Source organism: Symphalangus syndactylus, chromosome 1 (assembly GCF_028878055.3).
Source record: "Symphalangus syndactylus isolate Jambi chromosome 1, NHGRI_mSymSyn1-v2.1_pri, whole genome shotgun sequence".
NCBI lineage: Eukaryota > Metazoa > Chordata > Mammalia > Primates > Hylobatidae > Symphalangus > Symphalangus syndactylus.
The window spans coordinates 130,130,597-130,157,576 of record NC_072423.2 but is presented as its reverse complement, the minus strand read 5'-3'; the positions used below and the strand labels follow the sequence as shown (position 1 = coordinate 130,157,576).

The 26,980-nt window shown below is 38.4% G+C and overlaps 1 protein-coding gene across 10 annotated transcripts in view; it reads right to left on the bottom strand.

Moving 5' to 3' along the window:
* The window catches only part of GADL1 (glutamate decarboxylase like 1), a 300,401-nt gene that overhangs the window by 127,598 nt on the left and 145,823 nt on the right, over positions 1-26,980 (bottom strand). For 8 of the 10 annotated variants that reach the window (XM_063636873.1, XM_063636874.1, XM_063636881.1 and 5 more), the window contains 3 exons: positions 10,636-10,808; positions 6,108-6,234; positions 3,783-3,873 (listed from right to left, as the gene is read on the bottom strand). In XM_063636873.1, coding sequence (XP_063492943.1) covers positions 3,783-3,873; positions 6,108-6,234; positions 10,636-10,808 — 391 coding nt within the window. Of the gene's footprint in view, positions 1-3,782; positions 3,874-6,107; positions 6,235-10,635; positions 10,809-21,311; positions 21,433-24,500; positions 24,605-26,980 lie in introns of those variants that run through there. The other 2 variants (XM_063636897.1, XM_063636892.1) reach the window with 2 other exon arrangements.

Genomic DNA, 26,980 nt, shown 5'->3' with positions numbered 1-26,980 from the left:
TGACAGCACTAGGCACGGTTAGATAAATGCCAATAGCTTGTGGCCTTAGGGATCTGCAAGCTGCTGCAGCAGTCTTACTTTCGAGAAAAACCTCAATTCCATGAGGAGAGATAATGGCAATGCATTTGCATTCTATGTGTTAGCCATGAGCAGTGGCCATTTCACTCTGTGGATGCTTGGAACACTGACTTGGATGCTGTTGATGGTCAAAGAAAATCCATTGTCATGGTAACCAGGTTTTATCAGATTACTGCCATGAGTATGCTAAGAGTCCCCTCTAGATATTCTAAGTGGATACTACTCCACCTGAACCAGGGTTTCCTCTACTATACTCTGTGTCTGTATAAATGAGGAGTGTTCTGTGAGACATCTCTTATGTGATAATTTTACTGCAAAGCACTACCCAAATCCCTTGTCAATGAAGGATGTGTTGCTCCGGGCTGGAACGCTGTTGTCAGAGCATTGCTGTTTTAGCCCCTTTAGAGATTGCCTCGGCTGCAGGGAGCTACCTCCTCCAGGGTCACACCTCTTCTTGTGGTAGTCTACACCTGATGGCTGCTGGAGATGTAAAGGCCTAGCTGTCTGGGCCCAACTCCAGACCCCTCATGAAGGGCCACTGTAGTTCCAGAGATCTCCAATCATCAGCCAAGATTTGTCATGGAGCCTCCAAGGCAATTTGACTCCTATCCCTGCCCTTTCTTGCATCCTCCTCCTCCTTCCCCAGGTCACTCATGTTGATCCCAAGGGTACTCCTTAATAAACATCCCACTCACTAAACACCATCTAGAGCAGCATTCCTGGGAACCCACATTGCAATAGTCATCATGCCTTGTTTGATAATGTTTGAGTATCTTCTCTCTCCAGACAACTTGAGGGTGACTACATATCTATGATCTCCTTCTCAATTAAGGGATTACATTAAATTATATCTGAATAAATGTGTACTCTAAATATGTAAGTTAAACAGACACATTTAGATTTATAGTCACAGAATTTAATGCAACTATTTTAACATCTGGAAAGGAAAACTTTGGATTGAGGCATAAAAGTTGGTCACCTACTATGTATCACCTACTATTTATCACCTACATGTGTCAACTCTACAGATGTTATGCCATCTTAAAAATAAGATAGATTCAGCTGGGTGCAGTCGCTCATGCCTGTAATCCCAGCACTTTGGGTGTTCAAGGTGGGTGGATCATAGGTCAGGAGTTCAAGACCAGCCTGGCCAAGATGGTGAAACCCCCTCTCTATTAAAAATACAAAAATTAGCCACGCATGGTGGTGGGGGCCTGTAATTCCAGCTACTTGGGAGACTGCGGCAGAGAATTACTTGAACCTAGGAGGCAGAGGTTGCAGTAAGTGGAGATCATGCCATTGCACTCCAGTCTGGGCAACAGAGCAAGATTCCGTCTCAAAAAAAAAAAATTTAAAAAGATAGATTCTGTTTCTTAACCATGTTATGAAGCCAGTGTACATACACCAAAAGTATGAAAAAAGCATATATATTTATGTGAACCTACAAATATATATAAAATACTCTTTCATAATAAAAAATGTATTAAGCCTGTCTTTGAAAACTGGCTCAATTATAAACCTAGGAATCAGCCTGGAGGTGGAGAAGACAAGACAGAACACACTCATGGGTTGGCATATTTTGAGTGGATGGTTTAGCTTAGCAGCAATTTAACACTTCTTTAATCTGAAATATTTAGAGATTTTTGAACTTAGATGAAGAGTTACAAAACCTGGGATATACAAGAAAAGATTGAAAAAGGTGTGTAATTTTACTGTCTCTCCTGACTTAACCTCACTGTAACTGATTGTAACCTGGTATCTGCTGTCATCACTCCATCAAAACCTCCCTAAAGTTGCCAGTGACGTCCATGTAGCTAATCCAGTGGATGCTGTTTAGGCTCTTAGTTGAATATTCAACAACATGTGACACTAGGCACGCTCTCCTCGTGACTGCCACAGCTAGCCTTTTGGTTTTTACCTTCTATTCTCGCCATTGTAAGCTGACCCTGTTCCTCCTAACCATTAAATGTTAGATGTCCTCAAGGCCCAGTATTGAGCCTTCTTCTCTCCCCACTCTATACTCTGTCCCCTAGGCAGTGGTTCTTTATCTTGGCTTCCCATTGAAATCACTTGTTGAACTTTGTAAATATATCAATGCATGGGGCACAGCCACAGAAATTCAGATTTAATTGGCCTGGGTTGGCACCCAGGTATCAATACATTTTTATAAAATTCTCAAGTGATACTCATGAATAGTCAGGGTGGTGAATCACTGACATAGGAAATCCCATCCACGTCCACCATTTCAATTACCATAATTTCACTGATAATTCTTAGGTTTATACCTTTCATATAGACAACAGAATTCCAGGCCCGTATATTTCTCAGCTTAGTTCCTATGTATTCTTGGATATTTTAAAGTCACTGCAAACTCAAATGCCCACAACTGAAAATGGAATGCTTGCTCTTGCCTCCTTCACCATATACTTGAAAACCAGTTCCCTCTCTCAGTGCTTCTTATTTCTATGAAGATATGACCATGAACCTAGCTATGAAAGCCAGAAACCCAGGCATCGTCCCAGAAATGTTCTCCCTTTTACCATTATTTCCAAGACGTGTATCCTGTCCTTTCTGTTTTATTTTTTGAACTCATTCTTTCCTGCTCTATTCCTATCTCTTCTCTCCAAGTCCAAGCTACTTTCCTCTCTCACCTGACTAAAGCAATGCCCTCCGAATGGGTCCCCTCCAACCTATTTATATTTTTAGAGATTTTTTCAGTAAGCAAATGGCACCTAGTGATTTAGAAAGCTTCAATGGCTTTTTGTTACATTTAGAAAGATTCATAAACATGGTCACCTGGGCCCTGTCTGTCTGGCTTCTGTCTCTATCTCTCTTTAGTCTTATTCTCCACTATAGTCCTTAAAACTTTCTCAGCTATACCCACACTGACCTTTCAGTTCATAGAGAATGGCATGCTGTGTGCTGCCACAGGGCCTTTATACACGCCATCCTGTCTATTTAGAACTCATCCCTCACCTTATCACCTAATAACACTTATTCTTCAGTGTCAACTGTCACCTTTGCAGAGCACACTCTCCTGAACTTCCAACTAGGAAAAATTGCCCCATTCATATTAATACTTAGAACACTTTGTACTTTTCCTTCAGATGAGAGTTTGGATTTTACATTAATTTTTGTGGACCACTTCGATTAGCATTTTTATACCAGATATTATGCTCCATGAGGGCAGAGTCAAGGTTTACTTATGTTCAATATGTCTCTCCGTCACTTAGCACAGAAAATGACTTTTCATGCAGGAACAAATAAAAAATTGCCTAATCCACTCCGGGGACTGTTGTGGGGTGGGGGGAGGGGGGAGGGACAGCATTAGGAGATATACCTAATGCTAAATGACGAGTTAATGGGTGCAGCAAAACAACATGGCACATGGATACATATGTAACAAACCTGCACATTGTGCACATGTACCCTAAAACCTAAAGTATAATAATAAAAAAAAAATTGCCTAATCAATTTTCTCATCTGTTAAACGGAGATAATAATGACTGCCTTTTCCATCTCACGGTACCACTATTTAAATCAAATAGCTATTTGAGTACTGATAAGTATCATAAAACTATTCCATTATTTATGATGGCATTATGCAAAAGAAACCATTAAATAGAAATTTTTGAAATAAAATTTCATCTACTTAAAGTCTCTAATCCATGTTTGGTGTGAAATTTCTGTAGCATGGCACTTACACACTTGGATTCAATGCTTCGGTCATAAATCGGCCCACCAAGGAGTAATAATCAAGTCCAGCATACAATTGGTTGAAAAATCTTGGGTGGTCTGTAAATTTAAAACAGAGTATTCATCTATGCAGCAATAAAAAAAAACTACTGATACAGCATTAACATAAATGAATCTTTCAGAAAATGAAAGCAGACACACACAAAAGAGTTATATATAACATAGTTCCATTTATATGACATTCAAAACCAACAAAGCTATCTAAGGAGAGATGGCGGTTAGAATTCTAGGTACTTTGTGGAAAGAATTATGGATTGGGAAGGGACTTCAGAGAGCCTCTGGAGTGCTAGAATTGGTCTGTATCTAGATCCAGGTGATGGTTCCATATGCACAGCTATGTACAAATTCATCATGCCGAGCAATTAAGATTTCTGCACCTTACTGAATATAAATTATACCTCATTCTAAAAAAAAATCCAAAACAGGATCATGTACAAGGAAAAACATGTTGAAGACCCATCTTAGAGCCCTTTCTACTGATCAACGTTTCTAAGTAAAATCTGAATTGTCTTTTAAGAGCTTTGATTTACTTGCTCCTCTTTTTTACAACCCAGACCCAAACCAGGACCTTTAAATAATTATTTGAACACTATTTGTCCAAGGATCACAGGGTACTGCCTTTTTTCTGAAAATATCAATATTAACTTCTCACTTCATATACATTTCACTCACAACAGAGTTCACCCCAGGCTATGGCACTGAGCAGCCTTTTCATTTTTCAGATTGGACCCATGCGACTGGCAGTATATAGTTGGAGTAAGATGTGACTCACTATGTGGCTTACGTACACTTCTGATTCAATTTGCTTCAAATGCAATCGCCTTTAAGAGACAAACAACGTCTTGTTCCAATTTTAAATTTTTTCCCCTCCTGTAAAAGGTCTCATAAAGGTTCTTGGCTTTACACCATGTGAATAATCACACCATACACCCGGCTAACTGGCTTGACATTCTCAATTGCAGGAAGCTCAGCATGACAGAACAAAGAGGCAGGAGTTCTATTTCTACATTTGAGTATTTGGGAATCATTTTATTTGGTGACCTCTCATTACAGCTTACAGCATCTGGTTTTAGTTTGTTTTTTTTTTCTCTTTAGGGGTTCAATAAAAAAACAAGTCTCAAAAGAAAACGTCTTTTCAGCTTAAACATGGAAAACTTCCTCTGATCTGGCAAAAAAAAAAAAAAAAAGGCATTGCTACAAGTAATTTTAATAAGATTTTTTTTAGTTCTGTGTTAATTTATGATTGATTTCCATGGTAACATGGAAAATATCCAGTAAACTGAAAAATCTACTGCATTAAATGTCATTCTACACTTTTGACATGCAGTGTAATAATAAGATACGTATCTCTGCTTTTGAAATGCTAACTGAGTTTTTGATACCTACACCAGACTTTCCCAAAGGAATATAATCCAATTATTTTTAGCCAGAATTTCACTATGTTCTTTCCACTAAACTTAGTCCAGCGCCAGAATTTACAAAGTAATGTCTGTATGGTCTTAAGCACTAGATTACCTTTACATTACACTGAGAAATATTTTGGAAGATTATTCTCCCATTTTTGAAACTTGTTCACTGGACGAACAGGATATTAACAGGTAAGCTGGAATGATGCCTTAGTGTAAGATTGACATCCCATCACTGCACGTACAAAGTTCACAGTAGTTATGACATCACTGTGAAATAATCTCATCAAAAACTTGGAATGTATTCATTTGTCTTATATCCATCTAATGGCTTTTATTTATTTATTTTTGATACAGCCAGATTTGATCAAATAGTTTGGCAATTACCAATTGCCAAGAGTTAATCAGTGTCTTCCAGATAAATCTATTCCTGTTTCTATTAAAGATACCTTTTGAACACTTTTTTTGCATACTCTGGGCCATCAAGATTTAAAATCCCTTAACAAATTTATATAATCAAAATACTATTTGCCAGTTTGGTCTAACACAAGAAATGATAAGTAGCAGTGATAATATATGATCTTGATTACAAATAGTATGTAGGGGGGAGTTGGCAAGGAGACGAGGATATTTACATACAAACACTAACACCAACAGTTTTCCTATCAACTTATCTTTGGCCTTGGCAATGAATCTGGATTAGGGATTAAAGGGACCATTGCAAAAACATCAGAACTACTAATTTTTTGATCCAGATTTCTTGTTCCATAAACATTGCTATACTCAGCTTTGAGAGGTAAATAAATGCTTTACAAACATAAGAACTTGTCAGAGGTACAGATCAAGGAAGTAAATTCAAGTTCTTACTAGTTTTGACGCTGTAGCGAATGACATCCCGACAGAGTTCCAATAGTTTATGGAGTGGTTCGCCTGAGTCTCTCATCTCCAAATCAAGAAGCTGTTTCAGTTGTTCAGGAGGCCTCCATTCACACACCTGGAGATTCAACCACAACACAAATTGAGTATCCACTATAGCCAGGTATTGAGAGGGTGTTACAAACGTGGACTCTACCATTACAAAGCTTCCAGGCAGCACGCGATTTGAACATGTAACTATAGTTCAGCCGAAAAGAACTATGACAGTAATGTAGATGTTGATGGGACCAATGAGGGGTGCCATCTTACATTTGCAAGGTCAAGCGAGATTTCCTAGTGATACTGCTATCTAAATTGTTAACATAGAATTAGAGTGAATCAAAGTTTAGGGAGGTTCTAGATGGAAGTGACAGAAGTAGCAAAGATCAAAAGTAAAATTAAAAAAGATATATTCGGATCCTATGGCACATCTGTAAAATCAAGTACGTTTGTATGGCTTGAACATGGATTTTTGAGAAATGGAGAGGAAATAAATAAAACAGGAATGCTGAAGCAGTTTTTCTCTCTGCGAGTACCCTGCCCTATGCAGTCTGCTATCAAACCAGCAGCCAGAATGATCCTCCTAAACTTAACATGGCCATTCCTCTATTCAAATACATCTGATGGCTCCCTATTTCTTTCAAAGTAAAACCTGAGGTCATTTCAAAGACATAAAATGATCCTTTACGATCTGTTTCTCCTGGCTTCATTTTTCCCCTAGTCTCATCTGGGACTACTTTCCTTCTGGCTAACTCTGCTCCTGCCACCCTGGCCTCCTTACTGTTCTTAACTACACGACGGATGTTCCCATACTGGGGTCTGTACTGTCTGTGCCCTCTGCCTAGAATGTTTTTCAAAATATCCTCATAACTGAATCCCTCACTTATTTCAAAGCTTTGCTCAGAAGTCACTTTCTCAACAACAGCAATCCCGACTCCCTTACCTAAAATTAAAATCTACCCACTACCTCTATCAATCCCCTTTAACTTTTCCTACTATTCCTTTTTACAAAGCACTTATCACCCTCTTATATACTGTTATTTATTGTATCCTACATAATCTCCGTACAAGCAGATCTGTCTTTTTGCTCACTGATCCCAAGTGACTAACACAGAGTCTGCACATAATAGTGCTCAATAAAGATGTGTTGAATAAATGAATGAACAGAGATATACAAGGCTCAGATCATAATGGGCTTTATGTGACATATTAGAGTTTGGACTTTGCTCTAAGGAAGCCATTTAAATGTTTAGGACAGGGGAATGAAAGGATTATATTTGTGTTTGGGGCAATAGCTTTAGTTATGTGGAGATTCCAAATAAAATTTGAAATAAGAGGTTGCTGTAATAAGCCAGGCAAGAGAAGGTGATGATCTGGATGACTGTCAATGCTGTATTAAGTATGTAGTTTTTAGAGATATTTAAAATGCAGAATCACTAGAACTTGGAAATCAGTTAGATTTTGAGGGTGAGATGAATGAGCCAAGGATCATCCGGAGGTTTCCAGCTTGGACACAAGATTGGATGGCAGCAATGGGGATAGCAAGAGAAGGATCTGGTTGGGGTGGTAGGGATGATGAGGTATAAGCATGTTTAGGACAAGCCACCTTCAGAATATCCAAAAGTTGTATAGCAGTTGATCTGAGGCTCCTACAAAACATTGAGGACAGAGTTCCAGGGATACACTATGATAATATAACAGTAGTTGATGTGGCTCAGAGAGAACCTACAGCAGAGAAGAGAGGAGCAGAATCTTTCTGGGCATCACTAACACTTACAAATGGGCATAGGAAGAGGAGCCTGCGTGTACTGTGGAGGGCATGCCAGAGAGGTAGGGAGAATCCTAAGAGTTTAGTGCTACCATAACCAAGAAGAAAGAATACTTTAGGAAGGCGATGTTCACCACTGTCAAATACTGCTAAGAAGCTGAATTAGATAAAGACTGAAGTGCTCATGGAATTTATCAACAAGGAGGTGTTCTTGGCAAGAGCAGCTTGACTTAGAGAGGTGGGGGCGGAGGCCAGATTGCTTTGAAGTGAGGATGTAGGAGGTGAAGAAATAGAAGGAGGGAGGGAATGTAGATAATCTCTAAAAATTTTGGCTGTGGAGGGGAGGAAAGAGATAGGGAAATAGCCAGGGAGTGAAAAGACTGGGAGGTTGGGGGAAGCAGGAGGAAATACGAAGTTGTGCAAGTAGTATGAAATTAAACTCTGATGCTATAACCATGACAGGCAGAGGTAAATTGGAAATGCCTGAGAGAAAAGGAATGACTACTGGTGCATTCAACAACATGGATGAATCTCAAATGCATTTTGTTGAGGGTAAACAGCAAGACTCAAAGGCTACTACAATACTATTCCATCAACATGACATTCTAGAAAAGGCAAGTATCATAGGGAAAGAAAATCGGTGGTTTCAGGGGCTAGAGGAAAGGTGAGAATTGATTAAAGAGGTGCACAGAATAGTTACAATCATATAACTATTCTAATTAAGATATAGAACAGTTCCATCATATCGTAGTAATAGTTATGACTTCTGAAACTCATAGAACCACACTCCAAAGGGGTAAATTTTACTGAATGTAAATTATAATTCAGTTTTAAAAACTGGCTGATGAAGAATTTTCTACTAATGAAACTAGCAGTGATCATTGCACCAAGCTTGGGTATATATCTGCAGGCTGCCTTTTAATGGTGCTCTGTTGGATCTCAAACAAGGTAGGCTAAGTTAGTGGTATCAAAACTTCACCTCCTTCCCCCAACTCTAGCATAGCTTTCAATCCAACTTCCCGTGGGTAGCCTGCACATCTATTACATTGTAATTGACTTGTGGTTCCTTAATTGACAACTTAGGATCTTAAGATCTTCCATTTCTCATCTTATTAGTTCCCTGTGTAAGCCCTCTTTTCTGGGCAAAAAATTAATACATCTTGTCCTTTTGCAATGCTCTTTCCATTATTGACCTTCCTGCTTTCTTCCTCCAGAAATGAGTACCCTAATGCCAACCATTCTCTTCCCCTGCCACTGCCCCCCAAAAGTCTCACTTGCCCTTTACATTCCGCATCTAAGCTCAAAGTACCCGCTCCTGAGTGAAATCCCAAAAATCTGCTCCAGTCTCAAAGCATTTATCACATCCTCACTGGGAGCCCCGCTGCCTTTTCTAATGAAAACATAACCTTCCAATTAGATTATAAATTCTGTTCAGAGCTGGACCTTTATATTGTCTTTCTTTATATTCTCTAGGGCTGAATATAAAGCTTTAGTCATAGCTAATACTCAGTTAATATTTAATGACTAAATGGCCAATTAAAAAAAAACTGCCAAAGGAGCAGTGTACTCCAAAGTAAAGCAGGTCCAAAGTATTTCACAAGTACAGAGAAGACCAGAAATTATGTAATTATAAATATGCTCTCTGGGCAAATACCAAACACCATCAGGATTTTGCCTTCCAAATTCATGCATCAATCTATTTTCCTATTAGTTTTCCCAAAGGCATGTGATCAAAAATTCAGAATAAATATCACCTCACTTTCAAAATCTTTTAAAAATGATATTTATTTCTAACTAATATAACTGGAATAAAAATCTCTTCCTTACATCCATTTGTTGATAATCCACCTCCAACACGAAAACCAATGTGATAAAGGTTAATTCAGTGATTTTAAGAGGCATATGGAGTAGTTAAGAGTGCAGATTGTGAAGTGAGACTGCCTGGATTTTAGTCCCAGCTCTGATATTTGTGTATAATCTTGGGCAAGATATTTGAGCTCTTTGTGCCTGACTTTCTTTCCCAGCTCTAAAATGGGGGTAATAAATAGTATCTGCCTTTTAGCGCTTTTGAAAGGATTAAATGCATAAGGAGTAGTCCTTAGAACATAATAAGTACTCTTAAGAGTAGATGCCATTAGCAGCGGTTCTAATATCAATGTGAATTGAATTTGAGCCTGATTTTGAAATCTGCAACCAATAATTGCTACCAGAAAGGAGTCAGACTTAACCACCTAAGATTTCTAGGCTAAATTTAGACAAGCTCTTGAGAAGGACCTTAAGATAAATTTAAAATGTTTTCACATCCTTTTCTTTTGCTTGATTTTCACGAGCAACATGAAGAGTATGCACTAGAAAATGGGGAGCAAAGAGCATTAGAGAGTTGCATAAGTCAGATTAGCAGGTTACTTATCTACGTTACTATCTAGGGTGCAGGGAGTTTCATCCCTGTGCTTCAAGTCCTTATGTGATTAAACTCTAGGGTCTCAGCCAATCTTCCCAGGAATGACTGGCAGAGCAAGGAGTCAACCCTTCAAGGACAGCAGGAATTGCCTGAAGGACAGCCTATACTTTTATATCTAGACATCCTTTTGAGACAAAAGCATAGAAGAAATAACAATTTGGCCTTCCCATTTCCCTTATATTCAGCCATACTGATTTGGGGAACATCTATCTTTCCCATTTCTGCAACTTTTTACAGGTTTTAATTTTTACCTTCTCATTGACATCTGTAGCTTTCAAAACCACCTCTTCCATTATTAGCCTACAGGCCTCTTCAACAAATTTTTCTCCAGCTTTTGCATCTGTTGTAGGACCATTCAGCACAACCCCATCCACAAGAACAGCATTCTTCTTACTTGGAATCATCTCTTGTTGATCAGTATCTCCTGGAATCACGCAAACAAATTGTGTTTGAGATATAGTCTAATTACATCACATAACAAAGCACAGGCGACAAAATGCATCACTATCCCAGCTTCAAATGGCACATCTTTTAATACATGAAGGCATCATTTGAGGTGTTGAGCTGACAATTTCTTATGACACACAATGGTATGATAGAGTTAAGGAAAATTTTACAAAGCTCACAATTTATGGATTAAGTCAATCTGCCTTATTATATATGTTACTCTGTACTGGGCTGAGTTAGTCATGGAGTATATGACCCTCTCATTCAGTATAATTTCAGGTCTGATGAGGAAAGGTACCATTCACATACAACAATTCCCATGCTAGATGGTCTTTGAAGTTGGAAAAAATGTTTTCCATAATTAGAGAGTTGGTTCACAAAGCACCTACCCCAAGGAGAGAGTAAATATTCGTTGGCATTTCTACACATGCACGAATGATTAAGTGATTTCCCTAATCCTTTCCTCAGAGACAGCCATCACTCTACCACAAGAGAGTTTGAGTTGTAGGAACAGGAGTTAGGCATTTGGAGAAAAGGATGAGAAAAAAGCCCTTCAGATTTTATCTAGAATTAACACCTCCTCTATGCTGTCAGTATCCCCTTAAAATATAAATTACACAATATAATACAATAGTTGTTTTAACTTTCAGAATCTGATGCATTGAGTGGACAAATCCTATAATTAAGGTAGCAAGCTTTTGGCTTCATTTCCTTGTACTGAGTCCTTTAGCATTTCTGAGCCCTAGGATGAAGCTTTGGGCAGAGATAAAGAAAATAACACCTGTCCTTACACAATTTGTTTTCCTCAAGGAAGAAATAATGCATTTCCAGATTGAAATAACAAATTGAATTTTATAAAGATCCATCATGTATTGGATGTATCTGAATTATGGAGGTATCTAAGAGGGATCACCTGGTCACCTTCAACAAAGTGAATATTGAAATCTTCAAAGGCAAAGAGCTAGCTGCTTTCTTCTTGAACTAGCACACATGAATATGTTTCTCCAAATGTATGTCCCCTCTTCCTTTAGGTGTATGTAGCTGTTGGCCAATTTCCCTATGAACTAGATTACAAAGTTTACACAGAAAGTTCTATTTTCCATTCTTGCAGCATCTTGTTTAGCATCAGGGAGTGTGGAGGAGCCCAAGAAATGTAAATGCAACCCATTTTACTCATTCTTGCAGTCACCTTTCAAACACATGTACCAAAAGATCTTCGTAAACATAAGCCCACATCTGTTTCATGCACACACACACACACACACACACTCTCTCTCTCTCTCTCTCTCTCTCTCTCTCTCTCTCTCTCTCTCTCTCTCTCTGTCTCTCTCTCTCTCTCTCTCTCTCTCTCATAATTTGTTAGGGATACCATATTTTCCCTTTTAACAAATTGTTCCTTAAAAAGCAGCAGCGATATAAACATGTCACTAATCTTAACTCTATGTTTTAATTCTATGTTTAAATGTTCCTCTATATTAGATACTGCTTTGTCCTTGAGAGCCCCTAATTTTTCAGCCATTTTCTACATAGAGAGTGATAGAGGAAAGAAAGCAGCACAATGGTTTGTTAAGCCTGTATTAAATGCCTTTAAACTTTTCAACCTTGCAGTTTAAGCACAGGCAAAAGGATGAGATGGAACATGTTCAAGACTGTATATGCCAATCATTGACTAAATGTTAAAAGTCAACATGAAAATCTATATCTGAGAAGAAAGGTTACTACCTACCCAAAATAGCCCTCCACAAAAATAATTCTGGCAACTCAATCCAGATATTCAACCAATTTCTAGCACAAGCTTTGCTTCAATCACATTCTCTTTTTCTAATCAGTATGTTTCTCCACCTTATAATGTATATGTTCATTTAATTGTTGAAATTTACAGAAACAATTTTTAAAGTACTTTTCAGCACTGTACCTCACACAGTGTCTTCTATTTTAAATCCATCTTAAATATTCCAATGGTCTACAAAAAACCCTTCTAAATATATATATTTCAAACACTTCTACTCTTAGTGAGGGCTCTAACAATATTAACATTTATCATACCTTAGATTCCACCTTCTCCTCAAAGTTAAATGTTCTGATAAAATTCTATGGCTTTACAAACACTTTAATTCTGTTATTGGCAAACACAAATGGTGTCTATGAAAGCACCAGATAAAAATGTTACAGGAAGATCCCCCAGTTGGGGAAAGATGGAATCTGCAGCAAAGGATCAATCTTTTGTCCTCTCACTGAAAGAGAAGCCATTCAGAGCTCCAATGATGAATGTTAGTTCCAGCCTTCACTTTCACATGAAAGGAAACATTTAACATGGTTTAGGGCCAAATGTTGAAGCCCTAGAATTGAGCTTTTAGATGGAAATGCTCTGCACCTGAAGGTACTTTCCTCTCCTCCCAAATTTTTTAGGCCCTAAAAATAGAGTAAGAAAGAGAGCAATTATTCCAGGAACTCTGGTTATGTGAGTAGGCAGTGCTATTATTAAGCACACAGAAAAAGTTAAGGTTTTTTTTTTTTTAACCTCATTAGTAGGATTTCAAGCTTTCATTACCCAGGGAATAACAGCAGCTCTATAGCCTGCTCAGTATGTTTCTCTTTCTCTTTCTCTCACCCCGTTCCGTGTGTGTGTGTGTCACACACACACACATGATAAAATAAAAAATGTCAACACCCACTCGTAACCAGAATAGCAGTGAAATTTAAATTATCACTGTCTTCACACCAATGAATTAAAAAAATCCACATAATTCACACAATTATCTAGGAGAAAATACTATAAAAATCTACAGAATTGGGTCTAGATTATGTCTTGTCTTTGATAGACACATTTTATTTTTATAGCCAGATGTGATAATGTGCCTCTTTCTCCCCCAGCATTTGCCCAGGTCAGAAAAGGCCCTCTGGAGATTCTAGAATAGGTCAAGCTCTGTGGTCTCCTGAGGAAGGATATTCAGAATTTTCATTCTAACCGCTAGAGTTTATAGTGGCTCTTAATGAAGTCTTTCAATTTGAGGAATCTTCCATGAAGACTATACCTAGGATATGACTGCTTTTCATCACCCCCTACTTTTACTACCTTAGTTCAAACCACCTTCATATGCTAGGGTTACTGCAGTAGCCTCCCAACTAACCACTTTTCTCCACCCTTTCCCCTCATTCTCTGTGGACTATTCTCGACACAGTACCTCCTACGTTCCCTTGAAAAGATAAATCTGATCACATGATGACTCCTCTGCTTAAAGCATTCAATGACTCCTCATCAAACTAAAAGCTAACATCCTTCTAATAACCTCAAATGCCCATTTCCCTATCATCTCATGGACCTCAAACCTCATCTTGTTACTGTCCTCCAAGCTCACACAGCTCTATCATCTGTGGTCTTTTCACCATTCTGATTCTTTCCTTAAACATCAGTTTCTCAGGGAGGCCTTCCTTGACCACCTTATATGAAGCTGCAACCACCTCTCCGCACTACTTTCTCTGCTTTGATTCCAGAGCAGTGACTACCATGGGACATATAATACCCACGTAAATTTATATATATATATAATTTTTTTAAACATCTGTCTCTCCAATAAAGGTTAAGCTCTGTGAGAGCATGAGTTTGTGTCTGTTGGTTTCACTGTTTTTTCCATAGCACCCAGAAGTGCCTGGCAGTTTATAGGAGTTTGATGAACATTTTTTGACTATTAAATGAAAGAAGTTCTTCCTGGTTACTTCAACCAACCAGTGATAATGTCTTCCTCCTCTGAGATGCCATCGCAGGTTGTCTGTATGCCTTTCTGAACTGATAGCACAGCAAGGAGACTGGACCTGATTAAGCAGGGAAAATCTTTGGCTGGGGATACAATAGACATAGAACACAGTTAATGGGCTAGAGAAGAGACAGTGCAGGCTGAAAGAACCCCGGGAACAGTCAGCAAGGCAAACCTGGGTTTCTGTTCTCTTCATTATTAAAGGAAACTGTGGCTGCAAGACCCTCCCTTTCCTCTCCTCTCCATTCTTGTTACTGCAGCCACTCTTTCTGTGCTCTTATTTTCTTTATGGTAGTCATTTGACTTCTAAAAGTCAGCCCACGGACCACAGGCTCACTCCAGAAACCACAATTCCAAATTTGAAAGCCAGTCAATTCCTAAAGACTCCAGCTTCTGCATTTTTACCACTTCCTCCCCTCCATAGCTTCCAAAATTCTGTATAGGCTCAACTTTTGCTTTATTCAGAGAGATATATTGTTCCCCCTTGATTAACAAACAATTCAGCTTCAAATATTGTTTCAGATTTTGAGAGCCTCTTCCTTTGGCATAGAATTAAATGAATTAATACAGATAATGCCTTAAAACAGTGTCTGGTACATAGTGGGAACTAAATAAAAGTTAGCTAACAGTACTAAGTAACAACAATATTTATTCAATACATAAATGACACCAGGCACGGTGGTTCACACCTGCAATCTCAGCACTTTGGGAGGCCGAGGCAGGCAGATCACTTGTGGCCGGGAGTTTCAGACCAGCCTGGTAAACATGATGAAATCCTGTCTTTACCAAAAAATACAAAAATTAACCAGGCATAGTGGCGCATACCTGTAGTCCCAGCTACTCGGGAGGCTAAGGCACAAGAATCACTTGAACCTGGGAGGAGGAGGCTGCAGTGAGCCAAGATCATACCACTGCACTTCCGCCTGGGCAAAAGAGTGAGACTGTGTCTCAAAAATAATAGTAATAATGGTACATAAATGCATAAAGGAAACTTGCATGTGATGGTAAGCTGTGACAATAGAAAGGGAGGTCTTCTCAGATTGATCAAATGACCAGGGTAATAAACTCTAGACCAAGTGGCTGGTGAGTTATCACCTCTGGAAGGGCAGGAAGAGAGGACCACAGTGGTCGGGGGTTCCCCTGTGAGAAGAGCAGAGCTTCCTCCACCATGTTCAGAACACAAGATGGTAGCCGAGTAGTCCAGCCCACACCGGGTAGGCAGCTTCCTAGACCTTCTGCCTTGTTGCTTTCCACCTTGCACTGTGGCTACCTGTGTAGAGGTTTTATTTCTTATGCCAGATTATAAACCTACAGAAAAAAAGAGCCATGTCTCATTTTACTGACCATTCCAGAAACAGAGTTCAGCAGCTGGCTTTCAATAGCTCTCTGAGGACTGACTGGCTGACTGCATATTTACTTTGGAAGTCATCTTATCTAACCTTTTCATACAATCCAATAATTCCCTCCACAACCTGTGGCCCAGACATGAGGAGAGCTGACTTCTAGTCCCACTTGATCACTCCCAAGTTCTCTGATCCTGAAATAATACAACCTCTCTGTGAGTCAGTATTCTCATCTATAAAAATTGGAGCCCATCTGAGGAAAGTGATCTGCTAGCTTCCAAAAAATTCCTGGGAAAATTAATGAAGATTCAGAATCCTGGATTCCTACCCAAAACGATTCTACGTGGAGCCTAGGATCTAAAATTTCAGGAAGTATTCCTATTTATATTAATAATACTGAAATACACTAATATGCAGTGGGTGTGGGAATGGCTATTGTGGGTGACCTCTAAAGTCCTTCCAAAACTTCAAATATTCAGTTTTCTAGCCCCTCTCTCTAATCCTTTAATAATTATGTATTTATCTTAACAAATATGCATCAATCTCTGAGAAGAACTGAAAAATTACAGTACTACATATATATATACATATATACACATATATATACATATATACACATATATATACATATATACACATATATATGAGAAAGAGTACTTACTATGTGCCAGGCCCTGTTCTAAAAGTTTTACAGATTTAACAAATGTAATTGTAAGAAACTGCAGTTACTCAGTTTTTCAAATGAGAAAACTGAGGCACAGAGAGGGTTTAATTGGGTTGAATTGCCTTGCCCAAGTTCACAGAACTAGTGAGTAGTGAAACTGAGGTAAATTTTTACTGAGTACTAAATATTTACTGAAGTTCTATGAAGGATCAATGAGATTCTGCTTTATGGGTATCTACCATTAGCAAGGCATCATTAGGGAGTTAATAATGACAGCAAGATGAATTACTGTACTTGGGTAACTGGGGGCCTCAAAGTGCTGAATAACAGCAATAGAAGATAATAAGTGTCAAGTAGTGCCACATGGAAGACACCAATAAAATATTCTGAATGTAAACAATGTAGACATTTGAAATTAAGGGTTGTGGTTATAGGAGAAGTTGAAGTGTCAGGGAAGATTTCTGAAATTAGAAGACCTGCCTTCTCTTTGAACATATGCACTAATAAATAATCATACTTTCAAAACCTCATCACTTCTGAAGTAACAACTTCATTGACAGGTGCCCAGACCTCCCGCCTTGTCACTTTCACAATGGTCACAAAACTTTTCCTGAGAGTGACTCCAAATATGCATTTCTGTCATGTCTATAGGCTTTTATAGTAAATGAGTAAAGTACATGGAATTTTTCTTCCACAGGACTATAATCCAAATATGTGAAGACTTTTTATCAATGCTTTTATTTGGTCAGTTAAAACTGCTCAGTTTTTTCAGTGGTTTCTGATAGTCCGTGGTCCGTAGTCTGGACCAATTTGCTTTTATCTTATAAAGTGAGGCATCTCACAAAATTCCAGGTGTGATCTCACCAACTCTCAACATAGTGAACTCATATTTCCCATCCTCTGGTCACCATGATTTCATTAATAAAGCTTTTATTGACACCATAGTGGATTCCAAAGCCTGAGCTTTAAATCCTGGCCCAAATTCTAACTCTGCTGCTGTGATCTTAACTATGTTGTTTAACCTCTGTGTGATCCATATTTCTTATCTGGCAAATGGGGAAAACAGCTATGAGTCATTGAAAGGGTCAAATGTGGTAATGTGTGCAAGGTACTAAACAAAGTGACAGGGACAGTGTAAAGAACTCAATAAATGATAACTATTAATGACGCTCAGTCTATATGAACTCCCTTTTGGCACACACGTTACACTGTTGGCTCAGGTAGAAGTCATAATTAGCAGTCTTAGGGTTTTGTCAGAAAGTCTGCCAGTAAAAGCCAAGTTTCCCATCCAAGTCTCTTTAATTGTTCAGAGCAAATTAGCAATAGAAAAATAATGTTTGCTTTCAAAGGACATAAATGAGAAACAATGAATCAAAAGTGAATCCAGACATCTGGTTGGGGAGGCCAACGAGCTCTTCAGAAAGTTAGTGCAAAGACACTGGCGACCAAGGGAGGCAGGAGGATCAGGACTTACAGAATTCAGTAGGCCAGTCCAAGAGAGTCTGAGAAGCAAAGTTTGAGAAAAGAGCTGGGGTAGTATTAACTAATAAATTAATAAGAGCCTACTACGTATCAAACACCCAGCCTAGTACCTGTGGCTACAGAAGTAAACAACACAGTCTCTGTTCTCAAGTTGTTAAAAGTCTAGAAAGAGAATATTCAGGAAACTAGGGCAAAGGAAAATTGAGATTTAAAAAACTGAAGATATATTTTCTGTTCTGGAGTTTTCTAAGTCAGGTATTTCTTCTAAGCTCAAAAGAATGGATGCCTAATTTACTTGATGTACCTGGTACATCAGCCTCATAGATTGTTTGCCACACTTTTGAATTTCACACTGGTTTTAAAGCCATTTTAGTTGTCTTAAAAATGGCATGCCAATGAGAGAGGGTAACTGTGAACAACCTACAAAGAAGATGACTATGGGAAATAAATATTAAGAAATAATAATACAAAGCAGTGAGAACAGAAGCTCTGAAGCTTTGGGTAATGGTGACAAATGTGGCAACTTAGTCTCTGGATCTAGCCCTGTGATTTGATAGAACCATAAAGAAGGCTTAGGGACTGGATCATTTCCACATCCAATCCACAAACATGAATTCAAAGGAGTAAACAGAAAACTATGCTTGCAACTTTGTCATCTAGAGATGGGCATCTAAATTTTTTTTGAAAAGGAAGAGCAAGACGAGAGAATTTTAATCATTTCTTTAGTCTCATCTTGGAGTCAAATTCTCCTTAGCTGAAATCCACAGTGAGCAGATACTTCTCTTATTCATACTTTCATGAAATATTCATAAAATTTTGAATTGCTACTATGTGCAAGACCTTAGGGCAGGCACTATAGAAAACTTCAAGACCAAATAGACACACAGATGGTAACCCCAAAATCCAATAAGGGAAATTAGACGTGTTTATGAATACTTGAAATCCTATCCAAAGGGCATAAAGTATGATATGTGAGCCAGACAAAACAAACTGAAATTTCAGAGAAGGGTATTGCTTCTGAATGTGAGAAACAGAAAGTCCTTCTGGATGAGGTGGCATTTGAGACAGACCTCCATTCATCCATTCAGCAAATACTATATTTAGTGCCTATTATGTATAGAACTCTGTGTAAGGCATTCGAGGTTGAGCAATGAACAAGAAAAATTTACATTTAGTTGGGGTGGATAATATATGCACTTAAGACAAACAGATAAATTATTAAAATAATGTAGGCTCTAATAAATGTTCTAAAGGAAATACCTGAATGACTTCATAGAACAAGGACAAGGAGCTATTGTAGATATAATTAGGAAAAAATGTTTCTGGACAGAAGATATCTGAATTGAGTTGTAAAAGAGAAGGAGCCAGACATGAAAGATATGGAAACAGAATGATGCATGAAGAAGGAACAGAAAATGCAAGCAATCAACAAGTTGGCTTCTTTAAGAAGCGGAAAGAGATAAGTGTGGCCCAAGTGTGAGGGCAAGGGGAAAGGAAGGGTGAAATTAGATTTGGAAATAGGGACCGGGAGCAGATCAGGTAAGGTCCTACTTTACTCTAAAATCAACAGGAAGCCACTTAAGGGTTTTAAACAGAGGAGTAACATGAACTGGCTTACATTTATGGAAGATTACTCTGGATGCCGTGTAGAGAACGAACTGTCAAAAGACAGATGTGGAAATAGGGAGACTGCTTAGGTCGCAGCTGTAGAAGTCCAGGCAGTAGATAGTGGGAACTTTGGTCTGGATGGTAGCAGAGGAGATGGAGCAAAGTGCTGCAACTTGGGAGATATTTAGGTGATAAAGCTTAAAGAACTTGCTGATAGATTGGATGTGTAGGGGTCAAGAAAGCAAAAGAATTTAAAGTAATTCTTAGGTTTGAGACCCGAGCAATGAGATAGATGGTGACTAGTGAACCCCCTATACTGATCTGGGGAATGCTGGGGAAAAGCAAGTTAGACAAATGTGTGGCTGGGGCATAGGAAGATCAATGTTTTGACAAATTCATAGGAATTGGTCATGATGACATAGAAACAAGATTCATGCCATGGACATTCATGACAGAAAAAGCAACATGGACTAAGGCAGAAAAGTGTGTGTGTGTGTGTGTTTGTGTGTGTCTAAGAACCTCAAGTACTTCTGTTTGTCCAAGGGGCAGGGTCTGTAAATGAGGGAAGGAGCTTTTGAGAAGGAGGCAAGGAGACCAACCTTGCAAGGACTTCAGTAGAAACTGAGGAGTTCAGTTGTTACTTACTGAGTGGGCAATAGGAGGCCACTGAAAGCTGTTGATGGGATAAGAAGACTGCCTTACAAAGATGAAGTGGGACTGGTATAAAGTTTAGGTGGGAAACCAAGAATTGAAGGAAGAGAGAAATGATGGCAATAATCCAGGCCAGGGAGAGGGAGGAAATGAACTAAATAGTAGACAGGATGGTAGGTTTACATTTTGTTTTATACTGTCTCCTACAATACTGTTACTGAATTTGAGCCAGGTATCCCATATCTTTGCAAAGAGTTCTACAACTGTCAATGGATAAACAGCTTTTCTCTCCTCTAGTAAGTCTATGTTCTAAAAATGATCATTAGATAAAAAGTGACAGAATAAGATGGGAGAAAATCACTTTGTGCATCAGCACCTTTCTTGCAAAGCACAGATGAACATGTAATATTTCTGGGAGGGAACATGTTCCCATCACCCAGAGTTTTACGTTATGAGATTATGTTGTGTTAGAATCTCAGATACCAGTCCGATAATTCTGATTCTACTGAAACACCAAGGCACCCCCACGAACCAAAGAGCCAGATTCATAAACACCATCCAGCTTCTGAGAGAACGTGCTCCTCAGAAGGGAGTCTCTGAAAGAGCCAGAAAAATAGCTGGCAGTGTCCTACCAATAGCCGATAAATACATAGTACATCATGAACTCTGCTTATTTTAATTTCAGTAACATTTTTCTTTCATTGGTCACAAGGCCAGGAATTAGATAACCTAATCTTTTCAGGAGAGTAGATTTTTCAGAGACATTTACTCCTGTTGCTTGAGTAAACATTACTTGGTAAGGGGCATGATGTGCTGCAATTGTGTATCTTAGATTGTCATATTAATAAGGCAGCTCTCCAAACCACCTCCACCCACCAACCCATTTCTAAATCTTTTGAACTTCTATAATGGGTACAAATTCAGCTTGAAAAAACTTATGCAATTGGGCTCCATGAAAAAAATTTGACTTAGCATACCCATTTAGTAAATTTTATCCCTGTCCTTCAGTCCCAGGTTGGAACACTTTACTCGATCATATCCTTAATGTGTCTCAGCCGTAGCTACTGCACCACAGAGCAGTATTTTCCTCGGGAGCTGTATCTTCCTTCTTCTCTTCATTGACCACTGTCACCCCCATAGTCACAGTTTCTGTTGGCATTTTCCTCCTCTGACATCTTGGCTGTTTGTCCTTTCTTATTCTTCATCCTTTTCTTGTCTATATACATTAATAAAACACCAGGTTTCACTCATTGCTTTAATGGTAACTTCTGTGTTTTCTGAGATTCAGGGCTGAGTAAAGAGAAGGCCTATTTTTAGTTTGCTTGTTCACTTGAGGGCATTTTTGGCCTAACTAGCATCTCAACTAGAACCACCCTTCCCCTAGGACATGGTCTTGGTAATACTGTCAGTTAAATACCCTTTTGTGGGTATCTCCAAGTTCTAAGTTTTCCAGATCTCCAGAGTCACCTTGGTTCCTGTCTTATTTAAGACCTAATTATTTATCTTTCTCTAATTCTGTAAGCTTTCTAAGATATTCTCAATAAACTCCCCCTTTTGGTGAGCAAGAGTCATTCTGCACTCCGTGAAACTAGAGAGCCATAATGAATACTCTGAGTAGCTTGGATTCTTTAGCCATTTCCAACTGATGAAAATTGAAACCAACTAGACACACCTTACTAAGTATACTCTCTTGACCTTCAGAGTCTCTCATCTATTTATACTGTTTTCCAAAACTTGGAGGTCAACCAGTTACTGTCAGACAATAAATATGCTGTTTTTTCTCTAACATTCTTCCCATGTATAATTCTGGATGCTTGAGGTCAGTGTGTATAGTGTAGTCATAGCAAAAAGAGTCCAGGGCAGTGCTACCAAAAAGAAATATAATGCAGGCCACTGACACAAGCCACCTGAGTAATTCTATCTTCTCTAGTAGCTTTTCTAGTTGTAGTGTGGCATAAATGAAACAAATATAACTGCACTTATAAAATAATAATGGTTAACATGTAATGGATACTTACAATGGACCAGGTATTGGGCTATACACTTTATATAGGTTATTTCATTTAATCCTCATAACAGCCTTATGATGAAGATATCTTTATTAACTCTATTTTATAGATAAGAAAACTGAAGTTAGAGAAAGAGAATTGTCCAAGTCATAGCTAGTAAGTGGTGGAGCCAGAATTCAAAGCCAGGCAGCCTGATTCCAGATGCCATGTTAATAATTACCATATTCTACTTTTTTCCAAAAAAAGGCAAGCAAGAAGATATTGCTTTCTGTGTCTTATCAACCACACTAAACTATTTGGATGCATTTTTGTACTCCTAAAGCAATAAGCAATTATCTTAGAAGTATGTATTAAATTGCAATGTGCTACAATTAATATATAGTTTTAAAACCAATTTGCTCAAGTGTTGACTACAGGATTTTAAATGAATTCCATTTAACCAGCAATTTAAATGAAAATTTAAATAAATGCTATAAATGGGTGCCTCATTTGCATCATCTGTTGATTAACTCTGTTATGGGGATTATCTTTGCCCAGAGTTCTGCCTCCTGCTTAGGGCTTTGGTGAATCATTTTCCAGGTGAACAGGGGTCAGTTACTCTCAGCTCTCTTGCTTCTCAATACACATGTTGTGACATTCACATGTGGCCACCTTCAGATACAGAAAACTGTATTTACCAAATTGCTTTAGAGTTACTAAATGTGATTGGCAAGTACATATTGAGAAGCTCATTGGAATGGTAGTAAAGCCTTTCCAAGGGGTACATTTAAATTAAAACAGATGGTCCAAACTGCCTTCTATGGAGGGAGGACACTGTTACCTGCAAGAAAAATGCATTGCTGAGTAGGGTTTGCAAATCTGGGGCCAGAGCTGAATTGCTTAGTGAAGTAGTGAAGAGGGTGAGGCTGAAACTCATCCCTTTATGCCACACAGATTCAGCTTCACCTCTACATAAAATTGGAGCAAACGTCCTAAAAATCATAGCTTCCTGGGAGTCACCACAGTAACATAAACTACATTATAGATTGTACCACTGGAGTGGCAAATGCAGGTACCCTGGGGAATGCCCGCACATCTCACTGCTACTGTCATGTTGAAAAGTGAAGTACTTGCAGAACACTGCCTAACAGATCATAGTGACACTGGCCTGGGTTATTACTTAGCTGAAACTCACTGAGATACGGGTTTGGAACCATCTAGGATATGGGCTAAGGATGTTTTTGGCCAATTATGTGTAAGATTTTGGGATCTTAGAGCTTTACAAGCACTTACAGATCAGTTAGCAAATGTCCTCATGTTGAATTTGAGAGAAAACCAAGGTTTGATGACACAGAGATTGCTTGAAGCCTGTGTAACCCCTTCTAAAGATTCACCAGATCCACTAAGTGTTATCTACATTCCACCTCTTGTAAGCATCTAGAACCTATTTCATATAATCATAACTAGCATTTGTTTAGTGCTTACTCTATGCCATATTTTTATAGGTCCTTTGTAAACAGCAGCGCATTTATACAAAACAACAACTCTTTGAAAATACAAACAACCAAACTCACTCTGGTCAAGTAAAGCATAAAAAAACCTACTTGAAGGGTATATCAGCTGTCTATAGTTGTACCGAAAAATAAACCCAAAATTTAATAGCTTAAAGCAGCACCAACATACATAATGGCTTCGGGGTAATTCTGCTGGTCTTGTGTGGGCTCACTCACACAACTGCATCCAACCTGTGCATTGGCTCAGAGCTCAGCTCAGCCAGGAAGATTGAGATGGCTAGGTCTTTCTATGTAGGCTTTTATTATCAAAGAGATAAGACTTGTCTTCCTCACAAAGTAATACCAGCTTTGAAGAGAGTGAAGGCAAAAGCTACAGCACCTCTTGAGATCTCGGATGATTTGTCATAAATAACACTTCAGCTGTCTAGTGGTCAAAGCAAGTCACAAAAGCAGCCAGACTCAAGGATATAGAGAAGAAAAAAAAAGCTCACCTCTTGATGACAGAGAGCAGTGTCACATTTCAAAGTGGTAAGCATACTAGGAAGAAAGGATTCTGAAACCAATTTTGCAATCTATCATAGTCCAGTCTCTGATCAAAATTATTCATATTCCTCTCATCCACAAAATATCCTCATTCCCATACGAGGACCTTCCAAAATCTTACCTCATTATAGAATTAGGCTTGAAGTCCAGAATATCATGGTCTGTGTCTTGTCTATAGGCAGACAAGACTGCTCAGTTATGTTCTTGGTCCAGAGACCCCCTAAACTAAAAACACAAGTTATCAGATGTCACACAAAACATACAATAGTGATGCGGGCCAGGATAATTTCTGCAGACACTCCCAGGAAAGAATAGGAGGCAGAGGGTAATCACTTATAGCAGTTCTGAAATCCCACTGGCACAAACTTCACATATTAAATAGGATCTGATTTGCCCTCTGGGGTGGTTTCCTAATCCAGTATTCTCTGTGACCCTTGGCTCCACACTCTGGCAGAAGTGAAGCAGTGGCCCAGCCTCTCTGAGGTCAAATGCTGTAATGGATGGATACAGACATGCCAGCATATTGCAGTTTCTCCTCACTCTCTTCTCTTCTCATCTAGATACTTCGTTATTGATCCCAGGGATATCATTCAAACACAAGAAAAAGTTTCTCCAGGCCATTTCACTATTACACTTTGGCAATTGGACATGCCTGGATTTCCAGATTTTCCTACAAGCTCCAACTTGGCCCTTCTTGACAGTTCCTGAGGAAGCTGATCCGTGACTTTTCTCTGATTTCCAATTCTTTCTTATGAATGTTTTCTTCTTCAGTTCCTATTACAATTGTGTAAGGTCTAATTCCTATAATATATTCCATATTCTATAATGTTCTGCACATATAATATGTTACTGTATTTAATCTTCACAATATCCATGCAAGTTACATACTAACATCCCCGTTTTATAAATGAAGATATTAAAACTGAGAGAAATTAAGTAACTTGCCCAAGGCTACACAGCTAGAAGGTATCAGATATCAAATTCGAATAGGTCTATATGATTCTCAAGCCTATGATTGTAACCCCTATTTTCCATTTATGGAAAGAGATGGGATAAGGACAATAATATGTACTGATAAATTGGTTTCTGAAGAAAAGGCTCTGATTGGTAGCATTCGCCTATTTCTATGGTGTAAAGACCCTGATCGTGGCTAATTTCAGGGCCAATTTTAAAACTAGCTCACAACATTTCTGAATATTTAACACTTGTAATGAACAAGTATGAGGTGGTTTCAGCATGCCCCTGCATGGGGAGCCAAGAAAACAAAAGTTCATCAGTTGAAAAAATAACAGAAACGGAGTAGAGTGTTTCTTCAGGTGTCTCTTCCATGCACAGGCTCTCTAATTTCCAAATGTTAGCATCTCATATTTTTGCCTGCAGCCTATTTTGGTCAGAACCTGCTCTGCTCACTTACATGCCAAGTGTGAAGCTCTGGAAAATAAATACCCATAGCTGAGCATCCTTCAACCAATAACTGATAGAAACTGATGTATTAATAGCCAACTTTCTTGTTCTTCACATGCGGTAACACTAATGTCTGTCTTCATTAACACCCAGAGTTACCCAGCAGGATTAAGCTTTAGTTACCCACAGTGATAAATACCTTACTTTATTATGCATCCTCTATTGGCTGTCTCCCTGAAATCACCTTACAAAGTAACTACCCACACTCTAATTCTTGATTCAGAGTCTGATTCTGAAAAATCTAACAAATACCTACTATTTTTTGAATCCTAATGGACCAGAAAGACACTGTACTAGGCACTTATATTACAAGTTTTTGGACAAATATTCATAGCACCCTATAAGGCAAGTATACCCAGTTCTACAAATATGGAAATGAGGATCAGAGAGGTTAGTTAACTCTATGGAGGTCACATAGCTGATATAGTAAATAGCAGAGCTGATATTCAAATTATGATCAATTGTAACATCTCTTCTCTTTCCACTAAACCATGCAGCCTCTCTCACCAGAAAGATTGAACTAACACACATGAAACAATAAAAGAACAATTAAATGCTAAGCTGATATATTGTATTGAACAATTTTGGGCAAAACTGTCATCAAACTTATGTTCCGCAATTACTTTCTAAAATTCTCTTTTTTTGTGCCGTCAACTTGAAAAATAAGGCTACTGACTAATAGGAAATCCAATTTTTCATAAATTTTCTTTATCCTCTATCACTGCATCATACAAATTAGGTACTGAAATAAAACTGAGTGTCACGACAGAATATACCATGATGAAAATGCATATGAATGAAATATGTTGCTTGGGTATATTTTTCAGCCCACATAGCATCTGAAAAATCAGATATGTCATAAAATACCAACTAAGTCTCTATTGATTTTGTAAGTCAATACAAAGTATTAGAAGATCAAACAACACAGCATACAGACAGAGTGCTGAAATGGGAATAGTCTTATCAGCTAACAACATCAGCAAAGGAAGGACTTTGATTTGACTTTTATCTGTTAAAGGGGCAAAAACTGAAGTGTGGAAATTTAAGATGGTTAATGGTGTAGTATTAACCATATAGATTTTAATATTTAACCATAATAGATTTTAATATTTAACAGTGGCTTGCTGTCATCAAGTA